Source organism: Strongylocentrotus purpuratus, unplaced genomic scaffold (genome assembly GCF_000002235.5).
Source record: "Strongylocentrotus purpuratus isolate Spur 01 unplaced genomic scaffold, Spur_5.0 spur5_scaffold_4, whole genome shotgun sequence".
Classification (NCBI taxonomy): domain Eukaryota; kingdom Metazoa; phylum Echinodermata; class Echinoidea; order Camarodonta; family Strongylocentrotidae; genus Strongylocentrotus; species Strongylocentrotus purpuratus.
Window position 1 is genome coordinate 18717796 of NW_022145610.1, and position 16579 is coordinate 18734374.

General features: G+C 37.7%; 1 protein-coding gene across 1 annotated transcript; it reads right to left on the bottom strand.

Moving 5' to 3' along the window:
- Window positions 1-317: 317 nt before the first annotated feature.
- On the bottom strand, window positions 318-16316 carry LOC580358 (barH-like 2 homeobox protein). Its single transcript, XM_780421.4, has 4 exons — window positions 15550-16316; window positions 14169-15118; window positions 5654-5864; window positions 318-1404 (listed from the first exon to the last, which is right to left on the bottom strand). Exons 2-4 carry the CDS (start codon window positions 14995-14997, stop codon window positions 1146-1148), a joined length of 1299 nt encoding a protein of 432 aa, XP_785514.3. The 5' UTR covers window positions 14998-15118; window positions 15550-16316; the 3' UTR covers window positions 318-1145.
- Window positions 16317-16579: the final 263 nt, after the last annotated feature.

A 16579-nucleotide genomic window follows, 5' to 3' on the forward strand; every position in this document is an offset into this window, starting at 1 on the left:
GTCTTATCCACCCCCACCACCCCCACCCCCCCCCCTCCTCCCCCGCCCCGCCCAACATTTCGTTTTTTCTTATGTTTTAATTAAAGCTCGTTGCATTGGTACTAACACGCAAATAATTCAGCTTGGTTGCAAAGGGTTAAGAAACTCATCAATTTTGAATAAGATTACGACTGGAACTAACAAATTGGTGTTCCATCTAACACGGATAGGCTTATCAAGCAAGAAAAAAACATCGAGAAAATGTGATACGTTAAGCTTTCAAACATTCTGATACAACATAAAAATGCGTATAATATCGTCAAGGTGTAATGTAATGCTCAAATCTAACCCTAAATAGTCATCAAGTGAAACTGCGGGTGAACAAAATAATGTTTCAAAAAGATTTACTATCTGTCATTTGATAACTTTTCACTTTCTTACGATTCAAATGACATATATGAGCTTAAATTAGATCAGACTTTCAATTTGATTATTTTGAAATGAAATCTGAGCTATGACGAGAAACATTCACGAAATTATTTGAATTAATAACTATATCTCTTACCTAAAACGTTAAACATTGCCACTTTCTACATTAATGATAATTCAAAAAGTCTGTCTTTAGTCAGAATGATTTCGCTCTTATATTAAAACAAAAACTTATGTCTTCTCCTCGCCTTTTAATTCATTGAGAAATCAATTTTGCTATAAATGCTCTTTGAATGAGTGATAAAGTTTGTATCGCATATAAACACTCTCGTGTTGAATGCTGAGTTCGAGATCTTAAAGGGTGATACATTTTTTATGACGCAAACGACGAAAAATGGTGAGATGTTTTCGCCGTCAAAGGCGTGAATTAGCAGTCCACTGTTGAGGCTGGTATGGATAACTTTTTGTTGTAAACATGATGTAAATAACTACAATATCAATTAAATTGGATCCCTAAATGAAGAAGATATAAATGAAATATGTTGAAGCTGTAATAAACCGTATTTGTTTCTTCAACGAGTCGTCATAAGCAAAATGTTCCATGAACAACGGTGTAACCAACCGTCAGAGTCTTTAATCTCTGCCACTGAAGATCAATCAGGCATCATCGTCATCATCATCATCATCGTCTCCGACGTCGTCGTCGGGTTCGTTGAGCCAGCATGACGACGCGGAGGTCAATGAGAGTGAGGATGAAGCGGTCGCGGAGTGAGTGGCAGATGGCTGACGTGTTGCTGCAGACCGTGCAAGAAGAGGCGGGGGAGTACGGGACGCTGGCCCGCCTGTAGCCCGTACAATCCGTCAAGATTCGACACGATGCCCTGTGTTGGGTGGTAGTAGAATGGCGGTGCGAAGAGACGTTGCATCGAAGCCGAATAGTTCCCGGCCTCGGCTAACAGCTCCAGACCAACGGCTGTCTGCCGCTTCCATTTCGTCCTACAAAGACAGAGAAAATGAAAGAAATTGTTAAATGTCATTTTCCAAAACTGTTTTATCATTTGGCAGAAACACCTTTTAATTAAAAGTGGTTGAGTGGTGTCCATATTATTGATCATAATTATGTGGCTTTCAAATATTATTTGTTCAAAACAATTTTTAACCGGTTTGTGAACCTCAAAGTTATTTTTTTGCTAATTTGTTCTTTGTTTATCAAGTTTTGCTTTTCTGTTTATAGGCTATATTTATTTGTCGGCGCTGGTAATGATGTTGGTCCAGGAACTCATAAAATTAGTTTAATTACTAAAATGGAATCATAAGTAAACTAATTATTGTGTAGAATAGATCGCTTTCACAGGTGCAAAACGCTCACCAAATGTTTGTTATTTTAGTGAAGAAAAAAGGGAATGGTCGCAAAAAAAGAAAGTGGGAAAGGAATGTGGCTCATGGGGTACAATTTCTCGGGAATGTCGAAGCCTAGCCCAGTAAATGAATTAAAGTATAACTACAATAACAAATTGTAGATATCAATAAAACACGAGAGATATTGAGAGATAATGATGTACAAAATCAACAGCGGGATCCGGAATAGATGTAGGAAGAGAGAGCAAATTAACACACAGTCATGAGACCTTTATCATAATGCCAGCATCTAGAGGATCCAAAGTCCGACCCCAAAGTACATCGACTTGTCATACTTTTTCTTAATCAAAAAATACTTTTTTTTTCTTAACTCCCGCTTTATACCCGAAAAATTCGGATGAAGAAAAGGCGCAGGAAATGCTGATGGGGGTACATTGTTTTTGTTTGTGTTGCCCGTTATTGTTATCGAGGCGTAAAGTAATTGTACCCCCGACGGCTTTTTCAAAGATTTAGAGCACGTTTTTGTTCCCCGCTTAAACCCTGTTTTTGACGATTGTCGCGCCCTATTTTGCACTTGAAAATCCTTTGCAATCGGTTGGGAAAGACCCCCCTCCCTTTCTTTTACCCTCTCTCTCTGTTTCCATTAATCGCATAAACCTCAATTTTGTCGCTTGCCTGTTTTTGAAAGAAACGATTTGTGACCCAAAATTGTGCAGCATTGCAGAAAAACAAAAAAACACAATTGGTTAACCGACATTACTGATCGTAACAATGCACATCAAATGGGGGAAAACAGCGTGCAGCCATTGAAATCATACACGCTGTGATCTGCTGCCTAAATACTAACGATAATTGTCTTTCTTGCATTTAAGTTGAAGTTTTATATGCATTGAGTGATTTACTAATTGGATATCCAGTTGTGATAGAAAACGTTCAGTATATCATGTATTAGACATTGTTTAATAGGATGGAAATTAATTGCGGTTCGAAAAATAGGAACTTCCAGTCTTTTCAGGAAAAAATGAATGAATACAATTCTTTAATAATGTATAAGGATAATACCGTCCACTTTGGCATGCTTTTGAAAGGCGGTCATCACGATTATTTTTACGAGGTGTCAAATGCAATATCCACAAAATGTGTGTATTGTGGTATCTGTTAAAAGTATAATTGCTTATCAAGTTTATATTAGAAAGTATATCCTGTTTCAGTTCTATATTGTGATGTGCGCGCGTGTGTGTGTGTTGTGTAAGGAATGGTTTCAATATTAATGATAACTTATGTCATTGCATCAACAGGTCCTGCTACTTAGAAGACAATTCATTTTCAAAGAAAATTGTCATAATATAGCATTAACAAGAACGAAAGAGAATTGTAATAATTGTTTTTTAAGTGTATCAAGTATTGCTGGAAGGAGCAAACCGAACTAGTAACAATAAAGACGTTTCTTGGAATGGGAGTTAATACAGACTTCCGATTCAACGATGTTGGAAAAGTAATATATACCTGTTTTAGCTGTACAATAAAATAATCTCTCTTTTTCTCATTTTTACCGTTTCATTAGATATTTATTACTATTGAAAGGAGGAAGGAACTAATCCGGAAACTTTAAGGTCATGTTCCCGGAGGAGGAGAGGGATTGAGAGCAGAGACAGAGATAGAGAGACAGTGAGCGAGTGGGGAAAAAGAGAGAGATAGAGATAGAGAGAGAGAGAGAGAGAGAGAGAGAGAGAGAGAGAGAGAGAGGGGAAAAGAGAGAGAGAGAGAGAGAGAGAGAGGGGGGAAAAGAGAGAGAGAGAGAGAGAGCGAGAGGGGGATAAGAGGATGAGAGGAATAGGGACGAAGTCTGGAAGACGAGTAATGGAAGAAGGGAGTGTGGAAGAAAATGTAAAGATGGTGAAAAAGGCGAAAAAGGTGAACTTTTGATAGGTTACTGAATAATCTTAGACAATGCTTTAACATAAAGGATAGATATCAGGCAATAAACGCGTTTATGCTTCAACATTATAATTACAGCATGAAGATAATCGTGTATTAGAGGTGATGTTACAGCAGGGCTTAAGCCTCGCTCTGGGGTATAAGTACAGAGAGAAGATGTGAATGAAGAGAGAGAGAGAGAGAGAGGGAGAGAGAGAGAGAGAGAGAGAGAGAGAGAGAGAAAGATAAAGAGGGAATGAGAGAGAGAGAGGGAGAGACAAGGAGAGAAAGAGATAGAGAGAATGAGAGGGAAGGGGGGACAAGGAGATAAAGAGATAGAAAAAGAGAGTGAGAGAAAGAGAGGGCGGGAGGATGATCTCAAAATACAAGTCGGCGAAAAAGAAGATGGAACGAAACCATCTTCCTTCGAATAAGGATCGGAAGATATTCACGTAAGAAACAGAAGAGAACATTATCAAAACAAGACATTTTTAAAAGGTCGTATAGATAGCCATCCAGAAAAAAAAGGTTTATTCGTATCAATACAGAACTGGAACTCCCTCTTTTAGTAAGAAAAAATTCCTTCCATGCAGTTAGATGATTAAGAGTTACGCTCACAATACCGTCAAGCGGTTCATGATTATAAATCGCTCCAAGCCTCTATCGGCAGTCGAAGACTTAAGAACAGCTTCGGGGCATATTGATTGTATTGAGGATACACGTCTCGGATATACGGGGAAAACGATGACGGGCTCTGAAAGATTTCTAAAAAGCTATCGTCAATCGCCAGCGTATAAAGCATAAATATTGAAGTAGTTCCGCTACGGAATCTTTTAGAAAAAGCCTGATTATTCATTCATACTCACTAAGAGTATTTGACAAATGGCAGTATTTGCCTGAGAGTGTTTCCGATTGATATAAAAGATACACTTATCCCTTTCCTCATCTCCTCCTCTCCTCCTCTTGGCTTCCCTTTCCCTTATCTCCCCTCTGCCAGTATCACAGAAAACGATTGAATTTGATTTGAGATTTTTGTTTTTTTAATGAATTTGTCCGCGTTCTATTATTTCTTTAAAATCATATTGCATATCTACAGTAATCTAAGCATTACATTTGTGTGTTTTATACAACATAACGTAAAATAATATTCGAGAATTAAAAGTGGTTGACAATTTTTTTTTTTTTTATCATGATTGATGCATTACGCTCCAGAGTTAAAGAGCGCCAGCTCCGTCCGAAGTTATCATTGACCCATCTTCACTAAATCTCTCATCGATCGCTTCTCTGTAAACGCGGTGAAACTTTCCAAGATTTGTTCTTTTCCATCTTGAATTATTTTCTTCTTGAGTTTTGTGCCATACACTGTGTTATTTTGCATTGTGGCATTACAGTTGAGGTAAATCGTTTTAGATGCGTAAACACATCACTGTCGCGTCGTTGGACCCAGCGATATCAAACTAAACTCATCGAATCGTTTGTCTCCCATCTCTAACAGATAGGAATACGATGAATATTGAATAGGAGAGATAAAGATCTTTGCAACGTCTACCGTATTTCGGAGCTAGATGCATGGTTAAACAGCAGATCAGTGAATATGATAGGAGTATTTAGGGGAATACATTGTTTCAAAACGAAGCAGTACAAAAAAGAGAGAGGAACGTGATAGTGTGAAAAGAGAGGTGTTTGCGCAACAAAAACTTGCATTATAATATACAGCCCTGTCATTTCGGCGCTTTACTGATACTAGTTTCCCCTGCTTGATGAATAATGTTCAAGTATAATTATATCTTGCAGCGTTAATTGTTCTGTTCGACTGTTTGTAAATTGCTTTGGCTCAAAGTGTAGTCGGTTAACATAGACTAAGTTAATGGGCGCGGCATAGAATGAGCGCGTCTTTTTCGGCATGCGCAACATTCAGGTGACTTTATTTTTTCAGAGCTAGGAACGTTTGAAAGCAACTTGAACTCACCTCCTATTCTGATACCATGTCTTGACCTGTGTGTCTGTGAGAGTAAGACTAGCTGCTAGCTCCATACGATCCTGTACTGAGAGGTATTTCTGTCTCTCGAAGCTTCTCTCCAGTGTGTTGAGTTGATGATCTGTGAATGCTGTTCGGGCCTTGCGAGGCTTCTTCGACTTGCTCCCCGAACCGTCGGTCTCTGAGTCATCAGGGTCCCCATCTGAGAGAGAGAGAAAGGAAGAAAGAGAGAGAGAGAGAGAGAGAGAGGGGGGACAGAGAAGAGGGGATACAGACAGAGATAGAGAGACAGAAAGAGAGAGAGAGAGAGAGAAAGAGGGGAGAGATTTTAAAGAGAAGAAATTTGAGGGCGTAAAAAGAGACAGAAAGAGGCAGTGAGAAAGAAACACAATGAGAGAGGGAGAGAGAGAGAGAGAGATAGACAGAGATTGGGCGAGATAGAGAGTTAAAGAGAAAGAAAGAAAGAGAGGTTGGGAGGGAGGTAGAGAGGAAAAAGTGGGGAATAATGAATAATTAGAATTATATTTATTATCAGTACTCAAATTTTATTGGTACACGTATTACGTATTACAATAAAATAAATATGGTGTGTGTCAGTTTTTGTCGTCATCAAAGCTATTATGAAACACATTATTGAAGTATGTCAATTGTGTTTGATAATAAGTTTGAATTGAATTTCATAATATCTCCGTAGAGCACTCAGCAGAAATTGAACTTTTAATACTATTGAATCATTTATAAATCGTAAATACTCATCAATTATTCATTAATAGTTCATGCCGACATTATCTTGGCTTTTTATCTGTCTATTACAACAACAAAAAAACCAATGTCTGATGAAAAGCATCGTCTACAAAATCACGCATTAGGACAGTTAAATGGCTACAATCAGAACACTATTAAATTTGTTTCGATTGTTATCTCGAAACTTCATGAATTTCATTAGCAGATTAAGTGTTTGAAGAGCATTTAAGATATAAATAAATGCCATGCGGGTTCGAGTAATTTCTTATCTCGATATAAAGAGTGCGTGTATTTTCATCGCTTTTAAATTCAAAGGTTACTAGCCATAATCTTAAAATCTAAAGATGGGGTTGAAATTCGTTTTATGATATAATTCATCCTTTCGCGCGAGACGTTTATTGTAAAGGGGAAATCGTTAGCATGGTGTTTTCTCGGGAACAAATTGTATTACAATTCTGTTGGATTTTGGGTCTTTTTTTTTTTTTTTTTTTTTTTGTTCAGCATAATATACCCATATAATTATATTCAGTTTGAATACGCAAGGGAAAAGTGGAGTTTTACGATCGACGCAACCTTGTGTTAGTATACGCAGCATCGGTGTCCAATAATAAGCTTTACATCGTACTTAATTAGGCAACGGGCTTAGACAGCAGCTAGGTAATTCCCTTCATTATCACGACAGGATGAACACTGTTAATCAAGTATAATAGCTTAATTGCTCAGCGATTAAGAGTTTGGTTGTCTAACGTTACACCGCCATCACTTACACGGCAATTACCGTCATCGTGTTAAACACTCAGTAAACCGTGTTAATCTCGAATTAACAAATTGGCATCTTATAGGGATCATTTGCAACCATATAAAGCGACAGAAAAGAAATTATGAATTAATATGGGTATCCTCTCTGTAAAACGCGTAAAAGAGACTCGCCTTTCAGGTTGCGTTTGGAAACAGATCCATGCATCTTTTCGATATCGTAGCCTGATCTATCGAAGCAATTAAGATGTTCATTCGGGGTGGGTCGTTTTGAGAGTTCAGGAGATTTTAATAACCCTATTTAGCATTCCAATATGATATATCGAAGAGTCACGCTCTCTATAATTCACCGGCAGTTCATTGGCTTTAATACCGCGCCCATTATCCTCATCCTGGTTGAATTTGGAGAGTTTAAAGCGTTTCTCTAACGACCACGATTTGTCATCATTTTGATGGTGTTTACTCTCCGAACGACACCCATAGGTACCCGAATCCACAACGGAATGACTGAACGATCAGAAGAAAGTTATTTTCTTTTTTCCTTTGGCGCTTTGCGACCGCCGTATGCACTCACTAGCTCCTCGTCTCCCTTCGCCTCGTTAGCCAGTAAATAATGCATTCACAAATTGGTAGTAATACTCATGGATCAGAAAATATCTTTTAGAGTCGACTCACGATCTCCAGTCTTGAGTAAAGAAGGAGGAATCTCTTTTCTTGGTGTTTAGAAGGTTAATTTATGATGGGACCTTTTTTCGTTTAACGAGCGGAGAGCGTGTTATTCTCTTAAGAGCGCTTTGTGGCTGGTGTTATGAATTGAATGTTTGTATTGGAATGAATATGACACGGGGAAGTGGGGAATACACTGTATGCTACCTGAATAAATATTAACCTCTAAACTATGATTTCTTTGATAGAGTGAACGAGCTTTTCTAAGAAAAACATACGTCTTCATTTCAAGTGAGAACTGCCAATGAAACACTACCCGCTGCGTCTTTATAGGCATGCACAGTAATATAAGAAAAGAAGAAAATTGCATCGTGAGACACTTTATGATTTTTAAGTTTTTGTTTTTCTACTTTCATTGTCTTACTGTCTTTCTTGGTAACCCATAGGCCTGTAGCTTTTAATATTACAATTCTATTTTCACCTTGAAACATCATTGCGGCTGCGCAACAGGAATTATTTATTGACCCGTAACAGCACAGGTCATATTAATTAGGATAGACTATTATGAATATGTTGGCTTTTGTGAATAGGGAATATAAAGGCTTAATAGTGGTGAGGTTTCTTTTGTCTGTGCATGATGACTGTGATGTTTAAAAAAAATAGAAAAGAAAAGAAAAGAAAAAATGAATGAATTATTGACGCAGCTTTAAACCTAATCTAAATGATTAGACCACTTCATGATTAAAAAAATGATGTCAGATAAAGAGTCACAAGCAATATTGACTCAAACTTTTTTGTTAAAGAACAGTAATGAAATGCTAGGTACCTGTGCACAGTGGTAGGAAGTGGGTCGTTCTTTTGACACGATGGTGTGTTAAAGCCGCGCAAACTCCTAACGCCATACTGGCAAGAAGTCGCCCCAGCGCGTCCGGCGTGCGACGTGTCGAACAACGCGACGCTTTTCACACACGCTCCACCGCTCCAAATAATAATAGACATATCCCGAATGGAAAGGGAAAAAAAATGATTGCACCCGCTTAACATATCTAATTACGAGTATGATTAGTGCATGAGCAAGGAATTAAGCTTATTGATTCGAGATGATTAAACCGAATGAAGAATATTAATACACGCCGATTACGTTATGTATGTATGAGCTAGTGCAGTGTTTGTGCAGGCAGCAGTAATTTTAATTGTGTTAGCCTTCCAATTTCACATATTACATCTTGCATGCGGAATCAGCGCTGGTGATATTTTGTTACGCATTTTCTCGGTCCCGACACTCTAATCGACAGCCTACGGCGCAATTGTTCTTTAACATCAATTTTTATCAAAGCGGTGATTCCAACTGATCTAATATATGAAAGTCATAGTTTTTATGAGAAAACATTACTCCATTGTATCTTTTAATGATGTAAAACGATGTGGGGTTTATCTCGAGATAATGACAACCTAAATGAAACTAAGGGATAAAAATACCCAAAAATGTAAACTATTAAAGTTACAGTACTATCCCTTCATTCGTGATCATAAAATGATCATAATTTGTTTTCATATTCATAACAAATTAAGAGGCTTTTTATTGATTGTTACGTCATTATCAACGTCATACAGGATATCGTCATCTTCTTAATCTTCATCGAAATTAGACACCGTCAGCCTAATTGCAAGCAGCTTGATTTTTATGTGATCAATTTAGGTTATTTTCGTGTTTCTAATTAGGCCTACCAAATTAGTATTAAATCTTCACAAGATCAATTAAAAATTGATGTCAAAAGGAAATCAAACTCATCGCCCTTTCTTCTCTCTTAAAAAGACTGTATCCAATACAAATAAGCTTAATATAGGCTAAATCTACACAATGTCATGTTGTTTCTAAAGACACAATTTCATAAGAACAAGTCGCTGAAAGTTATTTCAACGGGGAAAAAACAAAACTCATCGTCCCTTTTCTCTCTATAATAGTGCATTATAGATTAGCTTAATCAGTATTAAAAATTCTTCTGAATAAAGTTTGATGGAACACATTAATAACAACAAAAGCAGGTACCGTGCAAATTACAAGGTCAAATTAGTGTATTCTTTTCACCAATAATTTCATTTCGATGATGATATCATTGTTTATTCCTTTCATCCATTGTGCAATGATGTTACGGATGGTAAATCGGACAAGGGAGGGGTTTTTGTGCTCGTTATTTCTCTGTGCCTCCCGCTTTCATCCAATCCCTTTTCAAGAGAAATTATATGTATACTTCAAAGGATGATTAAAAAAGACGAGAATCATTTGGGAAGAAAACAAAAGGCATAAGCTTCATTATGTTGTGTCAAAGAAACAAGCCAAATCAACGGGAAAACTCTTCATCTGTTCATGTTTCATGAATCTAGCCTACTATAAGTCTAATTATGGAATATACCAGAATAATTGACTACGTATGAGGGGGGTATTTAAGCGAGAAAATGGGGGGGGGGGGGTTCACCTCACCTAATTCAAAAGATCCACAAGTAAATTGTTAGTATTCATTATAATTTCAATCAAACATAATAATAATAATAGGGGGGACTCAGGGGCACTTGTAATGATCAGTTAATTTTCAATCTATTGTATCCTACCGAAGTCCTTATAATAAGCTAGATCATTAGCACAACCTATTTTCCTTTAACCAAAATATTCTTAACATATAAACTTCGGCAATAAAGTATTGTTGCTGTTACGGGGAGTTATCTTACATGCTTGTTAAACCACTGTAAGACGTATTTCAAAAGACCAAGATATTTCGTAATCATCAAAACAATGAATAATATATACCTGTTTGTGCAATATTATGATTAAAACTTGTAAAGCATGCATCTTTCGTTACGGACAGTGATTATGTATCCCCAAAAGAACTTGAACAATAAGTCGATGAATAATAGAGGTATTGCTGGGACATAATTATTGCTGATGAGCCGGCTCTTATTATCATCATCATCTAGCAAACCATGGGGAAGATTGTTCGCTGATCAAAACTTTTCTAAAAGAACTTCATCAGCACTATTAGTTATTTTCATGTTTTCGCTAATGATGTGTAATGACGTATAATACTCGGATGGATTGTTTAGAAGCTTGAACTCTGCTTAATGACCTTCAGTACCTGGAATGTGAACAATGGGTATTCTTTTGATGTAGTTTGGATAAAAGATAACTTTCAAGGTCTCATCTTGTCTAATTTTACCCTCCATCGGATATGAATATGGGTAGAAAACCATCAGTAGGGTGCCAATTATGAAGGGACAATGAGTAACAAGGAGAGGATGAAACTCAGTCTGAGGACATTAGTTACAACAAAATTAATGAGCCAAAGTTAAGGAAAAAGAAAGATGAAATAGATAATAATAATAAAAACGAATAAAAAATGTCATATAACGATCGTTACTGAATGTAATTTCAATAATCAGTTTTCTCCTCAACTGGATGACAAGATTTTGAATATGAGGACAGAGATGTCCGGGTATTATGGATGAAATATCAAACTCGACAATTAATTGACCTTTAAGCAACAATACTGATTGTCGTTGAGTTCTCAAGAACGAAGAAAAATATCAGGTAAATAAAAAAATAAAAAATGTATTAAATAAGATTATGTTGTATCATTAGTGTAATTGTCATATTTTCTATTCGTCTCTTATCATTTATTATTTGCTCCCGACCATTTAAAATTTGTCTTTCATGGGAAAACTAAAATCAAGAAGCAAGACAGACATTCAGAGAAAAGGAAGCTATGAGTGGTTTTGAGGTTAGACAAAACATAATTGAGAATAGTTTACAGCTATTTCTGACAATTGTGATTATCCTATCCACCCCTGTCGCCACTGTATTTTATCTATTGTATTGCATGTTTAAAATATCGCGGACAAAATATTTCTTTACGAATTGTCACGAAAATTGTTGTAACGAATATTTACAAGTAATGTCAACACCGAATAATAACATTGTACCCTGTTAACAAAATATAGTTAGTACTTGTAAAATTGTCTCTTTTATTCATGTGTTATCTTTGCGCGCTAAATAGAACGCCAGATGGCAACGCCGTTAAGAAACAAAAGCGATATTAATTCATTGGAAACTACAATCAAATGACAGAGTAGCATACCGATATGTATTCCGCAGTACTCCAATTATTAGGATAATTATCATAAATACTATCCATTTATTTCATTTAAATGGGGTATATTGACTTAATAAATATGTAATAATCATAATAACTCAAAATAACTTTTAAATAAATTCCTTGCATGAAATTTTCTATTGATTCCTAATCTTGTATCATGTAAACGACAACTAATCAGTTATGCAAAAGGTTATAGTAAGAGACACTCAGTTTTTGCACTAAGGAATAAGATTCAGGATGATGATAATAATTATAAACAGTTTAAATGCAAACGGCTTCTGAATGAAATGAGCCGGAGGAAACTTTAAAAGATTTTTTAAAAGAATATAATAGTTTTTGAACTTTTTGTTGTTGTTGGAAGTTTGGAAAGTGCAAACTAAAAAGGAAGCGGGGGGGGGGGTAATACTGCTATTTATTTATTTATTTATTTATTTATTTTTTAATCTCAAAGGGAATTATTAATATATGCCCTTTAGAAAATGAGACAAAGTACCGACGATGAGGTAAAGAAAATATTTCTAGATGATGGCAGAGAACAGAGCACTGGGAACATGGATGTGATGCATATTCATTTTACTTGCAGCTCTCGCAGCCTACCTATAACGTGAATATTAATGTTCATTGCATTATCATAATACACGCAATAGATGCATAGTCTGTATTTTCGGATATTTCGGTGAGGAGAGGGAGTAATGAAAACGCTAGCATTTACTGAGCGTCAGTAGTCGTTAAACATATTTCATATTCAAGATTCAATTCGTAAATTCGTATTATAAGTGCGTATAATGATGTATACACGAACCCGGGCGTGTTGTGTAGCTACGGGTTCGGGGCACGGCAGACGGGCGGCCGGTCTGTTCAGGCGAAACAGGCCTACTACAAAATGCATGCCCAGTGAGCTGCACCCGGTGCAATGTCTGTATACTTAACTCGTTACTCTCACTTCACTCCTTTCCTTATAGTGTAAGATATTAACTCGCTCTTGGGGTTTGTGAGTTAACATATCAGCTCTCAAAAGTTGGAGAGTGTCTGTAAAGGGGGCTGGATAATTTTCTCACTTCGATGTTTAAGTATGCTTGCCCAGAGTTAGGTTATCATTAGTCTATAATGATGAGAATTATTCTTTGAGAAATATTCATGTCAGAAGATCAATTATCTTGATATATGAATGCTGGATAACCTTTTTTAACGGTGATTTTACTCAGCATTTGAATAAGATTATTGTGCTTAATTATGGAGTGGATATTTTTGTTAAGTAGAAAAGGTAACTAGTCATGTATAGAAGGCTGACGAGGAGGGTTATTGTTTTTCATTTTTTCTTGATTGCATGTCAACGCTTGCCTACTTTAATGTTATGGACACCTTTATGCTTTCATTTGTATGCAGGATAACAATGGAGTTTGTATAACAAGACTTACATTAGTATATTTCTTCTCCCACCCCTCGCTTTCTTTACAATTTGAGATCCAAATATTCTTTGTTTTTAAAAAGAAGAGTAATTATTCTTATTCTATTAGTGGTATCGAAAATTAATACATTAAAGTATAGTTATTAAGCCGTTGGTATAGTAAACATGTAGGCGTTTTTCACATCTTCAATGATAATAATTTGATTTCTGGTATATCCAAGTTGCGGTATCTATTTTGACAGCTTTACATCGTTAGCGCATAATTAATTTTGAAAAAAACATTTATAAAATGAATGTCAACATGTTTTGTTGTTGCTTTTTTTAAATCTGGCTGAAGATCTAGTTTTGCAATGGTCTGCTTCGCTTTGCGCTGTGTATCCATTATGCATAGTTTACAGTGTTGCAATCGAAAATAAGTCATTGGTATTTTGTTCAACCATACACAACACTGATTTGAATGTGTCTTCATGTCTTGCCGTTAAAGGTTGTACAAAGACGAAAACGTGATTCAGTCACAGATACATTACAAACGCTTTCAAAAACTGCATGCTTATTCAATTCAATTTTGAAGGTACCGGAGTAGACAGCGGATTGAAAGTGATAGAAGTACAGTTTACAGTCTGGATGCTACACAAGATTTTAGTTTATGATTTTGTTCAATGATTACAAAAAGTTATAAACTTGAAGAAAATAAGCAGTTGAGCTTTGTGATTAGAAGGTTCTTTTGAATGACAGATTGAAAGACAGATTGGTGAGCATATTAATGAAGTCGGTATAGACTTACCTTTGTCGTAATCGTTGTCTTTCGATTTCGAATCTGTAAGATCGTCTGATGACAGTGATCGTTTCAACGACGTCGTCTCACTATGCCTGTCATCGTCATCGACATCGTCATCAATGTCCTTATTGTCTTTATCAGCTCGCTGTAACGATAGATCAGAGTGCCTGAAGTGGAATGCTGATCGTCTGTCGAATTCGCGAATTTCTGCGTCAGTTCTTGAGTTAGTTTCCCGCGTTTTGAGATCTCCGAGGATATCCCGGATGAGGAACGATGGCGGAGCGGCGACCGGGTTACGTACCGGTAAGGGAATCTGTAGGTTACCCTGGGATAACATAGGGTGACGAATATGAGGGGGTAGTCCGAGCTGGTGAGCGGGATTCGAATCCAGGACCTTACCAATGAACAGTTCTGACCCAGAGTCATGTTTCGCGCGTATGTGGTTGATGGTGTTGTTATTATTGTTGTTGATGTTAAGGTGATGATGATGGTGGTGGATGTGTTTGTGTTGCCTGTGTGGCAAGTGGTGGGTGGTGGCTGGCGAGAAACCGACATGCGTTGCTGCAGCCGTAGGGGAGGGCGACACCGACCCGGCATCGCTGGTGCTGTGCGCCGGGCTGGCGGGGCAAGAGTTCGGCGACGAGGCCGGCGAGCTGCAACGTGAGCATTCGTCCCGGGTCGAGCTGCTGTTGTTGTTATGGGTGCCTACAGGCTGTGGGCTGGCTACAGGCATACTGACTGTTGTATTCCCGGTGTGTTTCAGTCCCGGGGATGTTGTTGACAAGTTTTCCCGGAGTGGCGACTCCGCAGACGATTCCATCTGGTCAGGTAGCATTTATTGTTGCCTCACCAAGAAATAGATGTTGCACACTGGCTTCTGATATCACCAAAACAGGATCAAAATCACACCTTAAAGATAAGCTATATACTTTTCCAGAGTAACATCGGCTCCAAACCTGGCGAAATATAGAAACAGAAAGAAAATCTCTAGATTACAATAAAATGAAGTTGGGTTTCAACAAGCAACTCATCGGCGTCATTTAATACACTGGTACAAAAGATGATTTGCAAGAATGACAGATTGCTTGTTTGCAACATCATTAGATATTCTTTGATAATTTATTGAGAGAACAGTATTCGCCCAAATAAAATCAAACATGATATCAATCAGAACAGAAAGTCATAAAGTCAACATTGAAGGCTGATATTCTCTTCGTTTTTGTGAACATGTATCAAAGGAATCATTTGTTTTTATCGACAAGAAAATAAGTCAACAAACAATATAACTGACGAAATTATGTCTTTCAAAAATTATTCACAAACATCAATTTTAATAATTTAGAGATGCAATATGTTATAATTTGTGGTAAAATGTTTCTTAACTTACCGTTTAAATTCGATCCGTTGTTTCTCCTGACAGATGGTGAAAGGGCAGATAATTGTTGGCAAGCTTTCAGGTTCACAGTGGTTTCCAGTGTGACACGAAAGAATCCCTGCTTACGAACGGTATGAACAGTTCTTGTCGCAGAGAGAGAGAGAGAGAAAACACGACAAGTATAGTTTGTTGAGAGTCGGTTGTGACGGGAGTGGGGGAGGGAGGGCGGCCGGGTCTTTCCGTGGCTGAAGGCGATGTTATGGAAGTGTTCCACGCGTCCAATCTTTATCCGTGAATTAGTGGGCGTTGCATTCAATTACACACTGCACCAGACAGACGATCGCATCGTTATGAGCTTCGATCACGATACTCTATAGATGATCAATGCTTCAATATTTGAAGAGGCCGGGTTGGAATGAGAGAATCGGAGAAGGCTGTCAGACGCGAAAGACTTAGACTAGTTGGGTTCCAGCATTGCGAGTGGGAATGCAGGGTGTGGTGATGATAGCGATGATAGTTCAAATGATAATTCTCGAAATTAATGAGAGAGAGAGAGGAGGAGGAATTGATTTAAAGATGAGGGTTTGGTCTGGGCGGCCAGTTTGTCCAGCTCGTTGCGAGTGACCTCAGCTAAGGTGTCACGAATGGTGATTGTACGAGTCGGTGGTCTGTATCAAACGATGAGAGAGGGGGATCGTTATACTAAAAAGACCTATTCACTCCAATCATTGCCTCTCTTATTAATCCCCTTACGATAACACCCGAAATGGTCGAGTCTAGTCCCTCTCAAATATATCTACCACTCCTCTATTGTGTACGCAGCCATGCTATAGTGTAAACAGGGGAGACATATTGCCCCTTGCGAAGATAGCTCTCATCCGCATCAATCATAGAGCTGATTACTTTTTGACGAGCTCAACATACGATTGGTCGAGTGCTACTGGTCATGCATATGCAAGAGCTCAACCTCGCCTTGTGATTGGTTGGCGGAGCAGGACGTGGGCGGGGCGCTGGCACTCTCGTCCAATGATGAATGGTCGGT

Coding starts and splice junctions, on each gene's coding strand:
- LOC580358 (XM_780421.4), bottom strand. CDS start 14,997: ATGCTACCTGACCAGATGGAATCGTCTGCGGAGTCGCCACTCCGGGAA. Junction 5,865..14,168: donor AGACAACGATTACGACAAAG/GTAAGTCTATAC, acceptor TCTCTCTCTCAG/ATGGGGACCCTGATGACTCA. Junction 1,405..5,653: donor ACATGGTATCAGAATAGGAG/GTGAGTTCAAGT, acceptor CTGTCTTTGTAG/GACGAAATGGAAGCGGCAGA.